The sequence below is a fragment of the Poeciliopsis prolifica genome, unplaced genomic scaffold, assembly GCF_027474105.1.
Source record: "Poeciliopsis prolifica strain line A6 unplaced genomic scaffold, Auburn_PproV2 SCAFFOLD094, whole genome shotgun sequence".
Classification (NCBI taxonomy): domain Eukaryota; kingdom Metazoa; phylum Chordata; class Actinopteri; order Cyprinodontiformes; family Poeciliidae; genus Poeciliopsis; species Poeciliopsis prolifica.
The window spans coordinates 581,527-604,972 of NW_026562469.1; the positions used below are offsets into that span (position 1 = coordinate 581,527).

General features: G+C 48.8%; 1 protein-coding gene across 1 annotated transcript in view; it reads right to left on the reverse strand.

Moving 5' to 3' along the window:
- col12a1b (collagen, type XII, alpha 1b) overlaps positions 1-23,446 on the reverse strand; it is a 107,017-nt gene that overhangs the window by 46,588 nt on the left and 36,983 nt on the right. Inside the window, 12 exon segments of the mRNA XM_055022999.1 lie at positions 1,420-1,549; positions 2,948-3,093; positions 4,954-5,083; positions 5,676-5,824; positions 5,900-6,046; positions 6,121-6,285; positions 8,753-8,872; positions 9,345-9,494; positions 11,222-11,346; positions 12,303-12,495; positions 13,149-13,415; positions 15,975-16,244. Of these exon segments, the coding sequence (XP_054878974.1) occupies positions 1,420-1,549; positions 2,948-3,093; positions 4,954-5,083; positions 5,676-5,824; positions 5,900-6,046; positions 6,121-6,285; positions 8,753-8,872; positions 9,345-9,494; positions 11,222-11,346; positions 12,303-12,495; positions 13,149-13,415; positions 15,975-16,244 (1,992 nt within the window).

Here is a 23,446-nt window from a genome sequence, read left to right on the forward strand (position 1 = left end):
CTAGCTGGTCAACGTTGGCTCTGATTGGCTAGCTGGTTAATGTTGGCTCTGATTGGCTAGCTGGTCAACGTTTGGCTCTGATTGGCTAGCTGGTCAACGTTGGCTCTGATTGGCTAGCTGGTCAACGTTGGCTCTGATTGGCTAGCTGGTCAACGTTGGCTCTGATTGGCTAGCTGGTCAACGTTGGCTCTGATTGGCTAGATGGTCAACGTTGGCTCTGATTGGCTAGCTGGTCAACGTTGGCTCTGATTGGCTAGCTGGTCAACGTTGGCTCTGATTGGCTAGCTGGTCAACGTTGGCTCTGATTGGCTAGCTGGTTAACATTGGCTCTGATTGGCTAGCTGGTTAACGTTGGCTCTGATTGGCTAGCTGGTCAACGTTGGCTCTGATTGGCTAGCTGGTTAACATTGGCTCTGATTGGCTAGCTGGTCAACGTTGGCTCTGATTGGCTAGCTGGTTAATGTTGGCTCTGATTGGCTAGCTGGTCAACGTTGGCTCTGATTGGCTAGCTGGTTAACATTGGCTCTGATTGGCTAGCTGGTTAATGTTGGCTCTGATTGGCTAGCTGGTTAACATTGGCTCTGATTGGCTAGCTGGTTAACGTTAGCTCTGATTGGCTAGCTGGGCTCTGATTGGCTAGCTGGTTAACATTGGCTCTGATTGGCTAGCTGGTTAACGTTAGCTCTGATTGGCTAGCTGGGCTCTGATTGGCTAGCTGGTTAACATTGGCTCTGATTGGGTGTTTGTTTGTGTCTCAGTTCCTGCTGCAGCTCTCAGCAGCCGCTCCCTGTGACAGTTCACCCTCTGGAGGTTCAGCGACTCTGTCTGTGTCCAACAGAACCAGCGTCTCACTCCCTCAATTATTGTTGGGGTTTTTGGTTTAGCTTTCTGACCGGGATGCTAATCGCTGAGCTTTGGTAGCTGCGCTGCTCTACCTGCTGTCTGGATCCGGATGTCTTTAGTTCCTGCGTTGAGTCGCGATGGAGCCAAATCAACCAAGTGTTTGTTTTTTAAATGTGGTATTAGATTCGTCGTGTTGATGCGTTGTGACGTCATTTCCCACCGCAACACGCAGCCGTCCCCGATCACTCAGAACCTTAAGTTCCTCCCTACAAGACTTGATGCTGCGCAGCGAGCAGGAAGGAGGAAACCAGCTGAGATACAGGTGATCGGCAACAAGAGGCGCTATCGATCACCGATCAGACACTTTTTCACCAGATCGGCCCATTATGATCGGCCACCAATCATAATGGGCCGATCTGGTTAAATGTTCAGTTCTGTCTGCCAGATCCAGGCTGTTGCTGTTAGTTAAGCGGCTGATCTGCGTGGAGCTGCTGGAGGTTTTGGGTCCGAACCCATTTCCCCCCAGAGGCGGCCATGTTGCTAGCGACCCGATGATACCGGAACCGGGTTACGTACAGGTGACCCCGCGGCCCTCCAGGGCCTCGCTGGTGGCCTCGCCGTGCAGAGCCATGAGTGTGATGGCGTACTGCGTGTTGGGGATGAGCTCCAGCAGCTGGGTGTTCGTCACGCCTCCGGCAACGCGAACCTGCAGAGACAAACGGACCGAAGTGAAACCCAGAGGCTCAGAGCGTCTGACGCAGAGCCAGGACTCACCTTTTCATTCTCAGTTTAATGCGGCTTCAGCACGGGATGAAATGAAGCAGAACTGGATTCATTGTTCAATATTTTAATTGTTTCTACACACATTCTTTCATTTGTGTTACTATGTCTGTAATCAGTGCTGCAGCCACACAGAAGATCTGCCTCAATTAAACAAACTGTGAAATCAACGGAAACATTGTCCAGATCCAGAAAGAATCAGGGCGAATGCAACAGAACGATGAAGGAAGAACTCGGACACAATACAGAAGATCAGACCTGCAAATCCTCAGGAAGTTCAGGCAGGTTCCCACGTCTCAGGTTCCCACATCTCAGGTTTTTAGCCAAGCAACCAATGCTCAAGAGATTCACTGCCTCTATGTTGTTTTGTGGTTGAAACCAAATGAGAAACCTCAGCTGGCTTTACTTATCAAGGTCATCCAGAAGGTCAAGGTCAGCTTGAGCTGCTCAGGGACGGCAGCAGCAAAGGAGCGACGGGAAGAATCAGGAAATGGCTGCATGGTAGCGCTCAGAGGTTCTGACCCGGCCCGTCAGAACATGAGCTCATCCCTCCGTCTCTTTAAGCGGCCGGTTCTGGTTCTGCAGCTGCACTTCCACTTGGAAGCTGTAACCCGACCCACCCAGCGGTGATGGGCCGACCCAGTCCAGATGTGAACCGGGACACGTGCGTAGTTCGGCGCCAGAACCGCCTCGTGTCCCTAACGGACCCAAGAAGAAAACTACAGAACCAGGTTCTACACTTCTGCAGCTCATAAGAGACATCAGCCAGATCACACACACACACACAAACACACACACACACACACACACACACACACACACTCTCCACTCTGGAAGCAGAACAATGTAAATGTTTTTTTCTGTTCTCTTGTCTCTGTTTCCATCAGGATCCAAACCTGGAAAAGACTTGAATCCAATTCAGAGATTTCTGAGCGATGATTCCTCTTAAAGGGCCGGTATCATATATTTCCATTTTATAGCACAAACAAGTAACAGCTGGAGAGTTTCACATGTGCCCAACTGAGTTTATGTGATATTTCCTGTAGAGTCGGTTCAACTGGGTCAACATTAGCAACGTGCTGCCAGTGGGGGCGCTGCACCAACACCTGAAGACACTGAGCGCAACTGTATTTACCCAGAATGCCCTGCGCTGTAGTCCACGTCTAGCGTTTGTAGTGGTTTCTGGTCCGCTTGGTGTTCACATTCAAACCAAACCCAGACTGAGGTTTGGAGGACCAGAGGTCAGAGGTCAGTTAGCATTCACACCTCACCAACCGGACGGGAGTTGGGTGAAAGCGGATTCAATGGGATTGAAGCGTCTCACCTCCCGCTCCTGCTGAGGCTCCGAGGCGTTGATGGAGCGATACAGCAGCAGGTAGCCGCTCGCTCCGGCCGCCGCCTCCCAGCTCACCCTCATGCTGCTGGACGTCTCATCGTAAACCTTCAGGTTGCTCGCAGGAGACAGAGGCACTGGGGGAAACAACCAGACAGAACCAGTTAAAACTAGTCAGAACCAGCTAGAACCAGTTAGAACCAGCTAGAACCAGTTAGAACCAGTTAGAACCAGCTAGAACCAGTTAGAACCAGTCAGAACCAGACAGAACCAGTTAAAACCAATCAAAACAAGCTATAACCAGTTAGAACCAGCTAGAACCAGGTAGAACCAGTTAGAACCAGTTAGAACCAGCTAGAACCAGTTAGAACCAGTCAGAACCAGATAGAACCAGTTAAAACCAATCAGAACCAGCTATAACCAGTTAGAACCAGCTAGAACCAGTTAGAATCAGCTAGAACCAGTTAGAACCAGTTAGAACCAGTTAGAACCAGTTAGAACCAGCTAGAACCAGTTAGAACCAGTCAGAACCAGATAGAACCAGTTAAAACCAATCAGAACCAGCTATAACCAGTTAGAACCAGCTAGAACCAGTTAGAATCAGCTAGAACCAGGTAGAACCAGTTAGAACCAGATAGAACCAGCTAGAACCAGTTAAAACCAGATAGAACCAGTTAAAACCAGTCAGAACCAGATAGAACCAGTTAAAACCAATCAGAACCAGCTATAACCAGTTAAAACCAGCTAGAACCAACTAGGACCAGTTAGGACCAGTTAGAACCAGACAGAACCAGTTAAAACCAGTCAGAACCAGATAGAACCAGTTAAAACCAATCAGAACCAGCTATAACCAGTTAGAACCAGCTAGAAGCAGCTATTAGCAGTTAGAACCAGTTAGAACCAGTTAGAACCAGTTAGAACCAGCTAGAACCAGTTAGAACCAGCTAGAACCAGTTAAAACCAGATAGAACCAGGTAGAACCAGTTAGAACCAGTTAGAACCAGCTAGATCCAGTTAGAACCAGTCAGAACCAGTTAGAACCAGCTAGAACCAGTTAGAACCAGCTAGATCCAGTTAGAACCAGTCAGAACCAGATAGAACCAGTTAAAACCATTCAGAACCAGCTATAACCAGTTAGAACCAGCTAGAACCAGTTAGAACCAGCTAGAACCAATCAAAACCAGCTATAACCAGTTAGAACCAGCTAGATCCAGTTAGAACCAGATAGAACCAGTTAAAACCATTCAGAACCAGCTATAACCAGTTAGAACCAGTTAGAACCAGCTAGAACCAATCAAAACCAGTTAGAACCAGTTAGAACCAGCTAGAACCAGTTAGAACCAGCTAGAACCAGTTAGAACCAGCTAGAACCAATCAAAACCAGCTATAACCAGTTAGAACCAGCTAGATCCAGTTAGAACCAGTCAGAACCAGATAGAACCAGTTAAAACCATTCAGAACCAGCTATAACCAGTTAGAACCAGCTAGAACCAGTTAGAACCAATCAAAACCAGTTAGAACCAGCTAGAACCAGTTAGAACCAGTTAGAACCAGCTAGAACCAGTTAGAACCAGCTAGAACCAATCAAAACCAGCTATAACCAGTTAGAACCAGCTAGAACCAGTTAGAACCAGCTAGAACCAGTTAGAACCAGTTAGAACCAGCTAGAACCAGTTAGAACCAGTTAGAACCAGCTAGAACCAGTTAAAACCAGTTAGAAAAGTTAAGTTTTCACACCCTTTAAAGTTTGTTCTGGTCCAAACAAACTCCAGTGAACAAATCTGAGAAGTGTGGAGTGCTCTTGTGATTAGCACTGTCTATATAACCTGAAGCAGTGATAACTGACCAGAGTCCATCTGGGTCAGGGTTCACCTGGTCGTCTGAACCGACCCGACCCATAAGAGCAGCAGGAAGAGGCTAGCTATGAGCCATGACGCTAACTTCCTGTGTGAGCGGCTGCTGATTGGAGGAGAGCTGGAAACGGGGTGAACACTCACAGGTGGTCTCAGTTCCCTTCAGAGGCTCGCTGCTGACGCCCTCTAGCACGGCGAACACGTTCACCACGTACTGGGTCTGTGGCGTCAGGTTCTCCAGAACCGTGGTGGTCACTTCGCCGTCCACCAGAACCTGGAACGGAGCGACGCGTCACTTCAACCCCCAGCATGGCGTCACAGATGCTTTGAGGATAAAAACCTTCTCATGTATTCATGACTATTTTCATGTTAAGAGTTAATTCTGCCGATATTGCAACTTTGTCCAGGATTATTACAGTTTTCTGTGGCATCATAACAACTTTGCTGTAACTCAAACTCGCCGCTGGGAGAATCCGTCCAGCTTGGTGGAGGAAGTGACTTCACTCCTGCTGCTGACAAACAGCCATGTGTTTGTAATGAAGCTGATTAGAGACTAAAGGGAAAGAATCAGCTGTTACTCATCTGTGATGTGTCAGGAATCCTGCTTTTACAGCCGTTACGTCATTTAACGACAAGATTTACTCAGAATTCCTGCTGGAAAACCAGGAACAGCTTGGAAAACATTTTCACTAAAAGTGAAGAGGTTTAATTATCCCTGAGCTCTGAGGCCGCTCGTTAAGTCGCACGCAGTCAGACGTTTTCGCCGCCTGCCTGCCTGCCAGCAGATTGACTGTTCCTGTGCTTTAAGACCCGGTTTGCTCCACAGTTCAGAAGCGGATCCAGAACCGGGCCGGGCTGCAGCTCACCTCCATGGTGGGGCCTCCGGCGGCCATCCTGTAAGTGACCCTGAACTGCTCGACGGGGACCTCTGGTGGCATCCAGGAGGCTCTGAAGGAGTAGTGCGTGACCTCAGAGGTCACCAGGTCAGTGGGCGGGCCCAGCTCGAGACCAGAATCTGAAGGCAGAGTGAGGCGGAGTCAGCTGCACGCCGTCAGTTAGGGGGGAACATTAGTTCCCCGGCTCGTCCTACCTGGGCCCTTGACGCTGTTGCACAGGTTGTTAGACAGGTCGTCCACGATGTCCAGCAGGAAGCGGAAGTCGGCTACGTTGTACATGTGGATCTCGTCCGGGTCGGAGGCGATGGAGCGCAGCTCGTTCTCGTCGGCGTTCTTCACGCCTGCAGAGAACACGATGAAAGATCCGCTCCGCCTGATCACAGGAAGCGGCCGGAGAGGGGATGGCGGCGCTCACCGACGGCGTACAGCTCGATGCCGCTGTCCCTCAAGCTCTGGGAGTTCTCGACAATCTCATCCTGCGACTTCCCGTCGGTGATCAGAACGCCGATCTTCCGGGCGTCGGGACGCATCCCCACCGACGGCTGGAAGTTGGTCTGCAGGATGTAGCGGAGAGCCATTCCTGTGCAAGGAGTAGTGGCCCAACGAATGAACCGGGACTGACAGGAAAACTCTGTCGACGCTGATCTATAGGTCATTATGCTCAACCAATAAGAATGCAGCATTTATCAAACAAGGAAATTCATAAAGCATCACATTTTAAAGCAGAAAACTGAACAGGAGCTAACGCTAAAGCGCTACACCAACATGATACGTAACAGGAGCTAACGCTAAAGCGCTACACCAACATGATACGTAACAGGAGCTAACGCTAAAGCGCTACACCAACATGATACGTAACAGGAGCTAACACTAAAGTGCTACACCAACATGATACGTAACAGGAGCTAACGCTAAAGCGCTACACCAACATGATACGTAACAGGAGGTAACGCTAAAGCGCTACACCAACATGATACGTAACAGGAGCTAACACTAAAGTGCTACACCAACATGATACGTAACAGGAGCTAACGCTAAAGTGCTACACCAACATGATACGTAACAGGAGCTAACGCTAAAGCGCTACACCAACATGATACGTAACAGGAGCTAACGCTAAAGCGCTACACCAACATGATACGTAACAGGAGCTAACGCTAAAGCGCTACACCAACATGATACGTAACAGGAGCTAACGCTAAAGCGCTACACCAACATGATACGTAACAGGAGCTAACACTAAAGCGCTACACCAACATGATACGTAACAGGAGCTAACGCTAAAGCGCTACACCAACATGATACGTAACAGGAGCTAATGCTAAAGCACTTACCATAAACTTTAGCTCTACTAACTGAAACTTTATTTTGTATTTAAACTAATTATAAAAATTGTTAAATTAGAATATTGTGATAATTTTTTGTCCATGTCGTCGGAATCTAAGCAAAAATATTATATTTTTATGGTATATATATGTTAAGCACTTTTATTTTGAAGGTTTGAAGGAGATTCACCATCTTAATCCGGCTGTCAAACTGCAGCAGACTGGAAAGATTATTTTAAATGTTGTTGAACAGAACCGGCAGTGCCGGTCCAAAAAGGGAACAGGTTAACCAGACAAACCAGAACATCCAGAACACCGACAACATCCGGGTCATAATTAACTCATTCTCAGAGAAAATAAATCACCGCCATGAAAACGTCCTGCGCTGCCATAAAACCAACATGTGGCAACATTTAACACCCGGTTCTGCTTGGAGCCAGAACTTCCTCTGCGTCACTTTCACTGAGTCAGAACCAGAACCAGAGAATGAACCGGGTCAGAGAAGAGGTGCTGCAGAGCCAATAAAGTCTGCTTGTCAAAAACGCTTCATCTACAGTTCAACGCCAACACTAAAACTCAGCATTCAGAACAATTCTGATTTTAATCTCAGAATTCTGAAATATAAAACAAAACTGATAAAAAATAAAGTGCAATTTTTAACATCAGTGGCAAAATTCTGAATAATGTCAAAATCCTAACCTTGGAATCGTCATTTTTAGATTAAAGTTACATTTTGAATTCAAAGTACAGAATTTTTAAAAATCTGCACTTTAAGATTAAGGTCAAAATTGTAACATAAAAATTCTCCCGATTCGGGATTTTCTAAGCCTTTCTTCAGTAAACCTCTTCAAGAAATTCTGTTTCTATTACTTAAAGCATTTCCCAGGTGTTCCCTCCTCCAGGTGTTCCCTCCTCCAGGGGTTCCCTCCCCCCGTGTTTCCCTCCTCCAGGTGTTCCCTCCTCCAGGTGTTCCCTCCTCCAGGTGTTCCCTCCCCCCGTGTTCCCTCCTCCAGGTGTTCCCTCCTCCAGGTGTTCCCTCCTCCAGGGGTTCCCTCCCCCCGTGTTTCCTCCTCCAGGTGTTCCCTCCCCCGTGTTCCCTCCCCCGTGTTCCCTCCTCCAGGTGTTCCCTCCCCCCGTGTTCCCTCCTCCAGGTGTTCCCTCCCCCCGTGTTCCCTCCTCCAGGTGTTCCCTCACCTGTCATGGTGTTTCCTCTCCAGGTGTTCCCTCTCCCCGTGTTCCCTCCTCCAGGGGTTCCCTCACCTGTCATGGTGTTCCCTCCTCCAGATGTTCCCTCTCCCCGTGTTCTCTCCTCCAGAGGTTCCCTCACCTGTCATGGTGTTCCCTCCTCCAGGTGTTCCCTCCCCCGTGTTCCCTCCTCCAGGTGTTCCCTCACCTGTCATGGTGTTCCCTTCTCCAGGTGTTCCCTCCCCGTGTTCCCTCCTCCAGGTGTTCCCTCACCTGTCATGGTGTTCCCTTCTCCAGGTGTTCCCTCCCCCGTGTTCCCTCCTCCAGGTGTTCCCTCACCTGTCATGGTGTTCCCTTCTCCAGGTGTTCCCTCCCCCGTGTTCCCTCCTCCAGGTGTTCCCTCACCTGTCATGGTGTTCCCTTCTCCAGGTGTTCCCTCCCCCGTGTTCCCTCCTCCAGGTGTTCCCTCACCTGTCATGGTGTTCCCTTCTCCAGGTGTTCCCTCCCCCGTGTTCCCTCCTCCAGGTGTTCCCTCACCTGTCATGGTGTTCCCTCCTTTGTACGGCAGCTCGTTGACGGCCTTCAGCAGTGACTCTCGGGTTGGGTGTGTGTTCAGGTGCCACTCGGTTCTCGGGTCGCCACTGTACTGGGCCAAAGCTGCAGGACAAACAGAACCATCAGTTAACAACAACACCCTGACCCCGACCCCTGACCTCTGACCTTTTCTATACAGATGACTTTCGGCTCTGAAATGTTGAAGCATCAAAGTGGAAACGTAAAGCTTCAGCAGCAGCTACGATTCATGTTGGGATCAATAAAGTATCTTTAACTGAATGATTGAACGTCCTGATGATGAGTAATCTGCTGACCGAACCAAGGACCTATGGGATTATACTGGGATTATACTGTGATTATTCTGGGATTATACTGTGATTATTCTGGGATTATACTGGGATTATTCTGGGATTATTCTGGGATTATACTGGGATTATTCTGGGATTATTCTGGGATTCTACTGGGATTATACTGGGATTATTCTGAGATTATTCTGGGATTATCCTGGGATTATTCTGACGCTGCAAAATGTTGCTAAGCTTCAAACGGCGGCATGAAGGCAAGGGGCGGTTACCGATCTGGACGTTGTCGGGGCCGATGTCGAACACGCCGACCATGCGGGCGATGAAGTTGCGGATGGTTTTGAAGTTGATGCGTCCGATGCTCCAGGAGCCGTCCACCAGCAGGACGATGTCGGCCTTCGCCGACGTCCGGCACTGGCTGTCTGCAGAGACACGAGGCGAGCCGGCGTCACATGGGCCGACTAGAACCGGTCGGTTCACTGGAGCTCAGAGGATCTCAGCCGCCATGTTGGATCATTCTAAAGATTTTCACTCGTCTTTAATGAGACGATTCCTCTCTGATCTGTTTAAACTGTCTTCTCTGCATGACAGTGTGTGAATAATGCTGTGGGATTTTTGTAATCCCAGAGAAGAAGAAGAAGAAGAGAAGAAGAAGAAGAAGAAGGAGAAGAAGAGAAGCTGCAGATCACAACCAATCACTTTACAGATGATTCAGTGACATCATATAAAGCAGTGACAGTTCATGTTGCTGCAGCAGGTCCGGTGTGTCCAGCAGGTCGGCCGCGTTGTCCTGCAGCAGCGGCGAACGCTCGGCGCTCCTTCACAGACCTGCAAGAGAGAAAACATCGGCTCGTCCCTCTGCAGGACGGCACGCCGCCGGACGCCTGGCGTTACACACAGCGCTGCCGCTCTGCCCTGCAGAACCAGGCGCTCTGCAGTCACTCTGGCGCCGCTGGAACAGAACCAGCAACCCCACAGTTTCCTGTAAAGCTTGAAAGCAGCAGCAGGTCTGAAGCATCTGACAGGAACTTGGTGCAGATCCAGCGGTCTGAGGATCATCACATAAACACACGTCCAGTCAGGACGGAAACTATTCTGATTTAAACAAAAAAATGTTTTAGTAATAAAAACAAACTCCTTTAGTTTTTCTACATTCTCTCCAAACGAGACGTCAAATAAAGAAAATGAATGATTTTAAGCATTTTTCACTAATATATATATTTTATATTGTCCCTCCTGAGTAAAGAGTGAACATATTTGTAGGCTTAATAATGTATTTTTATATGACACTTCTGTTTTTCTTAAAGCGAAAGCTTTGTTTAATCATTTTGGCCACTAGGGGCAGTATTTTGATTATTTGAAAACTAATCGTCTGTGATTAGCTTGAAGTTATGAACGTTGAAAAACTTTACATGTGACATATAAATGAAATGCTGCATGTTTTTTGGCCCTATAGGGTTTCCATACATGAGGAGCACTGAGAAACAAAATCCTGCGTCTGCAGCAGCTCACCTGCTTCAGATTAACTGGAGGTTAACAAAAGCTGCTTGTTTTTATGAGTGCAGTTCAAACTGCTTCTAAAGAACACCCAGCTGCTTCATGGCAGGAAGTTCACCTTCTTTGGTTTCTGGAAAACGAGCCGCTTCAAAAACCTCTTAGGTCACACAGCCTGTTACCTAGCAACCCAAGCTGGATCGCATGTTTGGTCAGCTGGTATTCACTATACAATGGCTGCTGGACTTGTTGAGTTGCTGCTTTCTGTGTGGTTGTGCAGGAGGCTCCACTGATGCTTTTCAAAGATGTACAGTTGTAAAGTTGCACATCTATTTGCAGCCATTTTTAGGTGTAAACATTGAGTTGAGGGCGTAGCAAGCAGCAGCTCTTTTAGATTTAAAGAGACAGAGGCCCTAAAAAAGCTTGCTATGTAAGAATGGCGCTGTGCAAAAAATGTTTTGTATAGGCCACAGATCAATGCTAAAGGAAGCACTTTAAAGCAGAACCTGAAATCTGCACCAAGTTTCAATCAGCAATCCCCAAACCAACTGGCCTGACCGGAGGAAACCGCCCGGCAGATGGCCAGAGACAGGAAGTGAAGCGGCAGCACCTGGTTCTGACAGGAAGTGGCGTGAGGAGGATGATCTGGTTTTACCGGAGGGATCCAGAGGCTCCGGTTCCGGTTCGTCCATCAGAGTGGTTTTCTCCTCCCCGGCCAGCGGCGAGCTCACGCCGCCGTCAAACATCCCAAAAACAGCCACAGAGTACTTGGTTCCCGCCCTGCAGGGAGACAAATGACATCACTTCCTGTTCCCTGACAGAGCGGAGTGGAGCTTCAGGAAAACTTTCATCCCAATCACTGTTTGGGTTCAGAACCCAGCCGGACCCACTCCTTCAGCATGATGCTGCCACCACCAAGCCACACCATGAGGATGACCAAACGGTCGGCGTTTCATCCAGAGAAACGCCGACCGTTTCTCTGGATGAAAAATCATCAACTTTCAGGAAACATGTTTGGAGTCCAACTAAAGAGGAGCAGCTGTAAGGCACGGCGGTGGCAGCATCAGCATCAAGTGGAACAATGAACACAGAGAGATGATCCCAAAGCTCTGACCTCTGGTAGATGAAAAGGAAGCAGGTCTCTTCATTTGAAAGGTTTATTAAAAACTAAAAAAGCTTTTTTACATATTCATTTCACCACATCATGACAGTTTGGTTTGCTGTCCTAAGACCTGGACCAAAAACAACCAATCAGAGCCAAGAGGTGGGGCTGAGTGCTGTCAACCAACCTTATGCTGCTGCTGCTAAACATGCTAACGGAGGAGAAACCACTTACTGTTCAGAAGAACTGTGGCTATGCTAATTAGCCTTAGCATTCATGCCAGCTGTCAACTAGCAGACAGCAAAAGACATCATTTTGTTAACATCGACTTAATAATTTATTGCATATTTACTTACTTATTCTGGATATTTAAAATGTTTTCCAATTCCAGTTAAATGTTTATTAGTTTAAAGTTTATTGATCTTTGACAATCAAATTATTGTCATTAATAATTAGTATTGATTGCTGGAAAATGCTCTCAAAACAACATTATTATTGTTTATTGCGATGACTTGTTGACCGTGTAGCTGAATTTATTATCATAAGAGGCAAATATTTGTTATAAAAGTCACATAGTGGGACACGTCAGAGCCTGTATGTATACTTATGAGCCTTTCTAACCAGGTGAGCGTACCTGAGCTCCTCCAGAACCACGGTGTTGTCGTACGGACCCACCATGAGCTCTCCCAGGTCCACGACGTCCCCAGAGGGGTAAAAGGTCACCTTGTAGCCCCGCACGTCCCCCGGAGCGGGGTCCCACGAAACCCTGAAGCTGGTCTTAGTGGGTTCAGAGGTCAGCAGGTTCCTGGGGGCCTTGAAGGCCGGCACTGCAAGGGACAGAGGAGGAGGAATCAGGACCTCCTGCTGGGCGGGAGGAGCACAGAGGAGGCCTGGGAATAAAGAATCTGCCAACTTGTCTGTAGAGACAAAGGATTAGAAAAAGCAGCCGAATCGCAGAACATTTCCAGAACCGGAGACGGACGTCTGACCAGAGAAACTTTGATTCCTGCAGCATCTGATGACAAACAGGAGGACAGAGACGCCACCCGGATCTACAGTATCTAGTTCTACGGCTCTGTGGACACATGTCTCTGAGGATGTCTCTGTGGATATGTCTCTATGGACGTGTCTCTGTGGACGTGTGTCTCTGTGGACGTGTCTCTATGGATGTGTGTCTCTGTGGACGTGTCTCTATGGATGTGTGTCTCTGTGGACGTGTCTCTATGGATGTGTCTCTGTGGACGTGTCTCTATGGATGTGTGTCTCTGTGGACGTGTCTCTATGGATGTGTGTCTCTGTGGACGTGTCTCTATGGATGTGTGTCTCTGTGGACGTGTCTCTATGGATGTGTGTCTCTGTGGACGTGTCGCTGTGTCTCTGTGGACGTGTCGCTGTGTCTCTGTGGACGTGTCTCTGTGTCTCTATGGATGTGTCTCTGTGGACGTGTCTCTTGGTGAGGCTGAATCTCGGACCAACGTACGTGTCGTTCCTACTCCTTGCCTTGCTTTTCCGTCCCCGCGCTTGTAGACGGGCAGGACGGAGACGCTGTAGGACGTGTCGGGCTGCAGGCGCTTCAGGACGGTGGACGCCGCCGTCCCTGGCAGCTTCAGGACCACCTCTTTGCCTCCGTCCACGGAGACGTACTTCAGACGGTAGTTGAGGACGTTCCCCGGAGCCGGTTTCCATGTGACCTTCATGGTCCGCTCCGTCTCGTGGGACACCCTCAGAGTCTTGGCTGCTGGAGACGCTGGGGACACAAACACCACAGATCCTCAGTTCTCTGCATGAAGTACTGGCCCTGGTGAAATCGTCCTCTCCCTCAGGCTGCAGCGGGACATTAACCGGGACAGGTTAATGTCCCCAGGTTTTGAGCAATGGACCTGGAACAGCTGAGGCGTTGTGATGCATCTGGAAGTGATTAAGAAGCTCTGCGGGGGAACGCTGCGGTATGGACTGTTATTGCTCCCACGGTCTCTAAATGCCTCATTTCATCCTGGAAGGATTTTATTGGGAGACACAGTCAGACTCTAAACTTCTCTCAGCTGCAGTTTTTTAACTCTTAAAGCTCATAATACGTCTGTTTTCAAAAAGTTAATCACCAGAAAGTATTCATACACTTTTACAAATTTAATGTTATGAATTTCCTATAAAATAGATCAGAGTGACCTTTTTTTCCAAAAATCTACATAGTGTGTCCCATCATGAGGAGCTAACGCACAGTGTGAGAAAACTTATCTACACAACACCAGGACCAATGTTCCCTCTAAGCTGCGCCTGCGCACTGCTCACATCTTCTCAGTGCACAAGAAAATCTATGTAGCGCATAAAATAAAGTCCAACGTAAAGTGGACATTGAGCTCAGACATCAGTTTTGACTATGGACCAATATTTTTTTTTTTTTTCCGTACTACTTTGCGATCGAACTCAGTGAGTGACAGGAATCCAGCCAATGATACGATACGGTTCACTTTCGCTACGTGGGTTACGTGCCTTGGTCATATGGCCGTGCAGGTGAGAATAGAGCGGTAGAGTTAAGAAACGTGAAAGCCATCAGCTTATCATGTCTAGTGGGACATCCACTCACCAAGCCAAAGTAAAAAAAAAGAAATGCACTTCTTCTAAGATCAAATGGAATCAAATCAAATGAAAGGAATGGTCTGCATTTGATACTGAAATGTTGAGTTCAGACTTTTGACTATGGATAAGCAGACATTTGTACACTGGCAAAGAAGTATGAGGCCATTCTCCTCCACCCACAGATTATGGAGGCCATTATCAGTCAATATGCTGAATTCAAGCACATAAAGCAAGAAGCAGACTGACCATCAACCTGGGCTAAGTGAACAACCACTGGAGAAGTGAGAAGGGCAGACGTGAAAAAAACTGTAATTAAATATTTTACAAGAATTTATACTGCATCACAAGCTACAGAAAAGATTTCATTGTGCAAAACGTGAATGTTTTAATATGAACAAACATTTATGTCTGAAAGGTGTAATGTCTCATTTCTCACCCTGGCTGAAGCAGGACTCTTACTTATAGCATGCATCTCATGAACAGCAATGTTTTCTTTCCTTTATTATTTTAATTGAGCAAATCACTTAAATTAAAAGCAAACCAATGAAAATTGCTGATGTAATTTGATTTTTTTAATAAGCCATGCAACTTTCTATGATCCCAGATTTATGATACTTGTGCGTGGCCACGCCGTGTACACTGATGATGCTCAGTGGTCCTCAGTGGCCACGCCGTGTACACTGATGATGCTCAGTGGTCCTCAGTGGCCACGCCGTGTACACTGATGATGCTCACAGTGGTCCTCAGTGTGTTCAGGAAGCTTGTGTGTACGCCCAGACACATGAAACATTAGAGGGAACATTGACCAGGACCAATATTTATTATTAATATGAATATTTTATTGATTTGGTATAATATCTGTTAAATTATAGATTCATATGAATGCATGTGATTAGCACCAAGCCTGCTAGTGACATTTTTTCACCAGGCAGAGCTGTGGAAACGCAGCAGCAGCTCCAGGTTTTCTGACAGCTGGTTAGCTTAGCAGCAGGGTTGTTAAAGAAGGGGAGTTAGCCGCGCTCTGAGAGAAAATACACAGCAATTATTTATGCTAACATGTTCAACTGCATTAGCTCTGCGTAGCGCTACATTACAGCGCTAATGGTACTTTCTGCTATGCTAAATACTTAGCTCAAAGCTAATTGCCCAGGGTTAAATATTTAGCTTGATAAACAACCATCTTCAAAGTAAAAATTTAGGTTTTGACCTGGAAATTTGATGTAAGTTCAAACTACATAATTACTTTAATAACTAAACAATGAACTCAGAGATAAACATTTAGCTTTGAACTAAACCTTTATTTGAAACTAATCTTTGAAGTTAAATATTTAGCTTGGTAACTAAATATTGAGTTTGTCGGTGTGTCATTTATAAAACAATGAATATCGCCGTAAAAATATGACTTTATTAATCCCCAGTCTTCTCTTTTATGATAGGCTAAATAATGCTAATTATTGCTGTTAAATTTTCAAGTTAAACATTACAAATGACACCTTTAAAGAAGCATCTTAACTACAACTCATGACAATCACAACATTAAATTATGGAAGTCATAATTATTAGAAAATAAACTCTATGGTTGTGTCTCTGGTTTCAGCTCGATGCAGCTAGCTTAATGTTTGCTGTTACTTTTTCTGCTTCATTTAGCTTGAAGCTAAGTATTTAGCATGCTACACATCTAGCTACATACTGAGCCAGCTAACATGTAGCTACACGCGGAGCCTCTTACCGTCCGTGGTCTCCAGCCCGGTCAGCGGCTCGCTGTCTTTGTGGTCATAGGCGGCGATCACAGACACTTGATAGCGGGTCTCTGGACTCAGACCGTCCAGGACGGTGGACGTCTCGTCCCCTGGGACAGTTTTGTCCCCCTGCTCCCCAGAGAACAGGGACTTCCAGCAGACCTTGTAGGCCTGGACCCTTCCGGGCGCCGCGGTCCAGGAGGCCCTGAAGCTGGAGGCGCTGACATCGCTGGTGACCAGGTTCTTGGCGGGTCCAGCCTCTGAAACCAGCATGTTGAGTTTTACTAAACTTAATCAACATTGGGCCTGAAAACTGAACATAATGTTTGTTCTAGATCTGATTTTGTTCGTTTGGTGAAACTCTCTCCCCATCCCAGATGTTTTCAAGCTTAAAGTCACAGTCTTCCAGTTCCTCAGTGGCCAAAAACATTTTTAAATCCATCGTCTCTTCAAAACAGAGGAACCAGTTAGATCTTCTGGCAGATGAAAATATCTTTAAAATGGAAAGAATGATGTCATACAGTGGACAGCGGAGCCAGAAAACCCAAACAGAACCATCGTTGCAAAACTTCTGCTGTTCCTGAACGCTGAAAACAGACGGCAAGAACCGATCCAAACTCCAGGAATAGAACCAAAACGGGTCCAATGGAACCAAAACGGGTCCAATGGAACCAAAACGGGTCCAATAGAACCAAAACGGGTCCAATGGAACCAAAACGGGTCCAATAGAACCAAAACGGATCCAATGGAACCAAAACGGATCCAATGGAACCAAAACGGGTCCAATAGAACCAAAACGGGTCCAATAGAACCAAAACGGGTCCAATAGAACCAAAACGGGTCCAATGGAACCAAAACGGGTCCAATGGAACCAAAACGGGTCCAATAGAACCAAAACGGGTCCAATAGAACCAAAACGGGTCCAATGGAACCAAAACGGGTCCAATGGAACCAAAACGGGTCCAATAGAACCAAAACGGGTCCAATGGAACCAAAACGGATCCAATGGAACCAAAACGGGTCCAATGGAACCAAAACGGATCCAATGGAACCAAAACGGGTCCAATGGAACCAAAACGGATCCAATGGAACCAAAACGGATCCAATGGAACCAAAACGGATCGGTTGAATGTTTGGAGGAACTTTGCTGGGAAGCAGAATTCTGTTCAGACCAAAGGATGTGAATGCTTCTGCCGGGTTCAATGGACTTCAAGAAACTTTATTCAGAACCAGTTCTGAAGTGTTAACAGGAGAAGCAGAACCAGGGCCAGAGGACCGGGTTCTGTGAGCAATGTTCTGGAAGGTTCCTGTTACATCACTCTGCAGAACCCCAGACATGATCCTGACTGGGAGGTTTTCCGCTCCACCGGACCCAGACGGTCCACCGGACCCAGACGGTCCACCGGACCCAGACGGTCCACCGGACCCAGACGGTCCACCGGACCCAGACGGTCCTCCGGACCCAGACGGTCCTCCGGACCCAGACGGTCCACCGGACCCAGACGGTCCTCCGGACCCAGACGGTCCTCCGGACCCAGACGGTCCTCCGGACCCAGACGGTCCTCCGGACCCAGACGGTCCTGGAGGACGTCAGAGTTTCCGAGGCGATTCGATCGAAACGCCGAGCCAAGAAGCTGCTCAGGGAGCCATGTTTACTGCGTTTTGATAAAACCTGGGAATCTGTCAGGAACATGGGGATTCTGGCCCGCAACGCACGTTTCCCCTACAACCTCCGTAACGAGACCCAGGTGAGATTCTGAACGGGTCCGAACTCCACAGTAAGAACCTCCGGCCAGCAGGCTGAGCTCACCGGGCCTTATGTGGGGCCAGAATCAGAATCTCCTGCTGCCATGTGGCCCAAACCCAGGAACACGTGGAAGGCCTCCTGGACCCATCACAGCCAGACGGCCACTAGGGAGGCGCTGAAGGACAGTATCACTTACTGGGCGCTAACACTTACAGACTGCTTACACCTATAGAGCGCTAAGACTTACAGAGCGCTAACACCTATAGAGCGCTAACACCTACTGAGCGCTAACACAGAGTGCTAACACCTACTGAGCGCTAACTCAGAGTGCTAACACCTACTGAGCGCTAACTCTTATAGAGCGCTAACACCTACTGAGCGCTAACTCAGAGTGCTAACACCTACTGAGCGCTAACTCTTATAGAGCGCTAACACCTACTGAGCGCCAACACTTACAGAGTGCTAACACCTACTGAGCGCTAACTCTTATAGAGCGCTAACACCTACTGAGCGCTAACTCTTATAGAGCGCTAACACCTACTGAGCGCCAACACTTACAGAGTGCTAACACCTACTGAGCGCTAACTCCTATAGAGTGCTAACACCTACTGACCGCTAACTCCTACAGAGCGCTAACTCCTATAGAGTGCTAACACCTACTGACCGCTAACTCCTATAGAGTGCTAACACCTACTGACCACTAACTCCTACAGACCGCTAACTCCTACTGACCTCTAACTCCTATAGAGTGCTAACACCTACTGAGTGCTAATGCCTACTGAGCGCTAACTCCTACAGAGCGCTAACTCCTATAGAGTGCTAACACCTACTGAGCGCTAACTCCTATAGAGTGCTAACACCTACTGAGCGCTAACGCCTACTGAGCGATAACTCCTATAGAGTGCTAACACCTACTGAGCGCTAACTCCTATAGAGTGCTAACACCTACTGAGCGCTAACTCCTATAGAGTGCTAACACCTACTGAGCGCTAACGCCTACTGAGCGCTAACTCCTATAGAGTGCTAACACCTACTGAGCGCTAACTCCTATAGAGTGCTAACACCTACTGAACGCTAACTCCTACAGAGTGCTAACTCCTATAGAGTGCTAACACCTACTGACCGCTAACTCCTACTGAGCGCTAACTCCTATAGAGTGCTAACACCTATTGAGCGCTAACTCCTACAGAGTGCTAACTCCTATAGAGTGCTAACACCTACAGAGCGCTAACTCCTACAGAGCGTTAACTCCTATAGAGTGCTAACACCTACTGAGCGCTAACGCCTACTGAGCGCTAACTCCTATAGAGTGCTAACACCTACTGAGCGCTAACTCCTACAGAGTGCTAAGTCCTATAGAGTGCTAACACCTACTGACCGCTAACTCCTACTGAGCGCTAACTCCTATAGAGTGCTAACACCAACTGAGCGCTAACGCCTACTGAGCGCTAACTCCTATAGAGTGCTAACACCTACTGAGCGCTAACTCCTATAGAGTGCTAACACCTACTGAGCGCTAACTCCTATAGAGTGCTAACACCTACTGAACGCTAACTCCTACAGAGTGCTAACTCCTATAGAGTGCTAACACCTACTGACCGCTAACTCCTACTGAGCGCTAACTCCTATAGAGTGCTAACACCTATTGAGCGCTAACTCCTACAGAGTGCTAACTCCTATAGAGTGCTAACACCTACAGAGCGCTAACTCCTACAGAGCGTTAACTCCTATAGAGTGCTAACACCTACTGAGCGCTAACGCCTACTGAGCGCTAACTCCTATAGAGTGCTAACACCTACTGAGCGCTAACTCCTACAGAGTGCTAAGTCCTATAGAGTGCTAACACCTACTGACCGCTAACTCCTACTGAGCGCTAACTCCTATAGAGTGCTAACACCAACTGAGCGCTAACGCCTACTGAGCGCTAACTCCTATAGAGTGCTAACACCTACTGAGCGCTAACTCCTATAGAGTGCTAACACCTACTGAGCGCTAACGCCTACTGAGGCTAACTCCTATAGAGTGCTAACACCTACTGAGCGCTAACTCCTACAGTGCTAACTCCTATAGAGTGCTAACACCTACTGACCGCTAACTCCTACTGAGCGCTAACTCCTATAGAGTGCTAACACCTACTGAGCGCTAACTCCTACAGAGTGCTAACTCCTATAGAGTGCTAACACCTACTGAGCGCTAACGCCTACTGAGCGCTAACTCCTATAGAGTGCTAACACCTACTGAGCGCTAACTCCTACAGAGTGCTAACTCCTATAGAGTGCTAACACCTACTGACCGCTAACTCCTACTGAGCGCTAACTCCTATAGTGTGCTAACACCTACAGAGCGCTAACTCCTACAGAGCGCTAACTCCTATAGAGTGCTAACACCTACTGACCACTAACTCCTACAGACCGCTAACTCCTATAGAGTGCTAACACCTACTGACCACTAACTCCTACAGACCGCTAACTCCTACTGACCTCTAACTCCTATAGAGTGCTAACACCTACTGAGTGCTAATGCCTACTGAGCGCTAACTCCTATAGAGTGCTAACACGTACTGAACGCTAACTCCTACAGAGCGCTAACTCCTATAGAGTGCTAACACCTACTGAGCGCTAACTCCTATAGAGTGCTAACACCTACTGAGCGCTAACGCCTACTGAGCGCTAACTCCTATAGAGTGCTAACACCTACTGAGCGCTAACTCCTATAGAGTGCTAACACCTACTGAGCGCTAACGCCTACTGAGGGCTAACTCCTATAGAGTGCTAACACCTACTGAGCGCTAACTCCTACAGAGTGCTAACTCCTATAGAGTGCTAACACCTACTGAGCGCTAACTCCTACAGAGTGCTAACTCCTATAGAGTGCTAACTCCTATAGAGTGCTAACACCTACAGAGCGCTAACTCCTACAGAGCGCTAACTCCTATAGAGTGCTAACACTTACTGAGCATGCTCAGTGCTTCACCCTGTGGTTTAACAGGTAACCCTCCCTTAATGAAGGCAGAGCCTGTGCGTCTGTGAAGCCAGATCACTGAAGCAGCTCTCTGCAGCAGCTCTCTGCTGCAGCTCTCTGCTGCAGCTCTCTGCTGCAGCCTTAGACTCAGACTGGCGTGATTTAGGATTTGGTATGCTGCCAGAGTTTATTAGAGCAATTACTGTAAACCTCAACCATTAGCTGAGCTTCACAGGCCATAAAAGCTGATCGTTTTAAAGGATCAGCGTCTCAGGGCCACCCTTTAAAACTCCACTGACTCAGTCATTAAGAGATTAAACATGAATGTTTGCCTCATATGTCAACATTACATGTTTAAGCACAGATCAAGACATTATAATAAATCTATTTTAGCTCTGCATGTCAACAATAAGTTATTACTCCAAAAGACACTCTGAAAAACATCAGAAACATCATTCAGTTTAATCATTCTGATCCATTTTACTGTTTAACTTTGAGTTTTTTCCTGAATTTCCCCAGAATGTCCAGCGTACAGATGATGTTGGTTCTGACCCAATTAAATCTTCAGACCCTTCTGGATTTAACCCTCTTCAGTTCAGTTCTCCTTCCAGCCACTGCAAGAGGTTCCTGCCCAATCAGAGCCCAGAACACAGAGAGCCACGCCCACTTTCACACACTCCCATTAAAGTCAGCTGATTGGTTCTGGAGAAACTGGACCTGAAGGTTCTGTTTGAGCCCGGTTTGTGCATGAGGAAAATCTACAGACAAACTGATGGGAATCACCATGGCGAGCACTAACTTTACAGGTCACTAATCCCGTCAGCAAAGTGGGAGGAGCCAAGAGACCCCAAGGGGCGTGGTCAGGAAGCACTGCTGCTAACATGTAGCAACTTTTCAGACACCGCTAGCAACTAGCAAAAGACAAAAAAAGAGCCACAAATCTGATGACTTCTTTCTGAAGTGAAAACCAGCAAACTTTTTATCAAAACAGAAACACAGCTGTTTTTATAAAGGCGACACATCAATTAACCTGCTGAATAAATTCATTTGTGATTTCGTTAAGTTGAAAAAAACGGTGCCAATCACCATAGCAACCATGAGTTTAGGGGGAACGGGTTCTCCAGAACCAGAACACGGTTCCTCCAGAACCAGAACACGGTTCCTCCAGAACCAGAACACGGTTCCTCCAGAACCAGAACACGGTTCCTCCAGAACCAGACTGTTCACAGCAGAACTGCTTCTGGACCCGACCCACAACCAGAAAGGCAAACAGAGCCGTGTTGCTCTTCTTCTTGACATTATTTCATGTCCATCGTGTCTGCATTTGGACCCGCCTCAGAAACCTCCCAGCTGGTCCGTTTCCATAAACGGGACAGTAGAGATAAATGTCGTTACTCTGGGATGAAACCTACGTTTCACAAAACGCATCGCGGATCCAAACCGGCTTCCAGCTGCAGAAAACCAGAAATAATCTTTCCTGTGCATCAGAGCGGAAACTTTCCTCCGCTGACCTGGAAACCCAACTCCCAGCTGCTCCTGCGGACCGGCACGCTGTTTATACTGGGCCAACTGGGAGAGCAGCGCCTCCAGCAGCAGCTGCTACTGGAATAACTGCTGCTAAAAAATCTGTTCAATCAGGCAGTGAGTCATTTTACAGCTCGCTTACTGATCATTACACAACATGGCTGCTTGTTCCCAGAGCTGGGCCAGGGACAGAATCCAGACCAGAACCGGGACCAGAACCGGAGCAGAGCTGCGGCCGTCTGGAGGAGGGAGATCGTCTACTGGTTACAATGGCGACTGGCCCACCCCGATGCCGCCGTCTGCTGCCTGTCAGGGCGGTCTGGTCCGACCCGGAGCCGAGCCAGAGCCAACCCGGAGCCAAGCCGGAGCTGAGCCAGAGCCGACCCGGAGCCGAGCCAGAGCCGATCCGGAGCCAAGCCGGAGCTGAGCCAGAGCCGACCTGGAGCCGACCCAGAGCTGAGCCGGAGCCGACCCAGAGCTGAGCCGGAGCCGAGCCGGAGCCGAGCCAGAGCCGACCCGGAGCCGACCCAGAGCTGAGCCGGAGCCGAGCCGGAGCCGAGCCAGAGCCGAGCCAGAGCTGAGCCGGAGCTGAGCCAGAGCCGAGCCGGAGCCGAGCCAGAGCCGACCCGGAGCCGACCCAGAGCTGAGCCGGAGCCGAGCCGGAGCCGAGCCAGAGCCGAGCCAGAGCCGAGCCAGAGCTGAGCCGGAGCTGAGCCAGAGCCGAGCCGGAGCCGAGCCAGAGCCGACCCGGAGCCGAGCCAGAGCCGACCCGGAGCCAAGCCGGAGCTGAGCCAGAGCCGACCCGGAGCCGAGCCAGAGCCGATCCGGAGCCAAGCCGGAGCTGAGCCAGAGCCGACCTGGAGCCGACCCAGAGCCGACCCGGAGCCGACCCAGAGCTGAGCCGGAGCCGAGCCGGAGCCGAGCCAGAGCCGAGCCAGAGCCGAGCCAGAGCTGAGCCGGAGCTGAGCCAGAGCCGAGCCGGAGCCGAGCCAGAGCCGACCCGGAGCCGAGCCAGAGCCGACCCGGAGCCAAGCCGAAGCTGAGCCAGAGCCAACCCGGAGCCGAGCCAGAGCCGACCCGGAGCCAAGCCGGAGCTGAGCCAGAGCCGACCCGGAGCCGAGCCAGAGCCGACCCGGGGCCGACCCAGAGCTGAGCCGGAGCCAAGCCGGAGCTGAGCCAGAGCCGACCCGGAGCCGACCCAGAGCCGAGCCGGAGCCGAGCCGGAGCCGA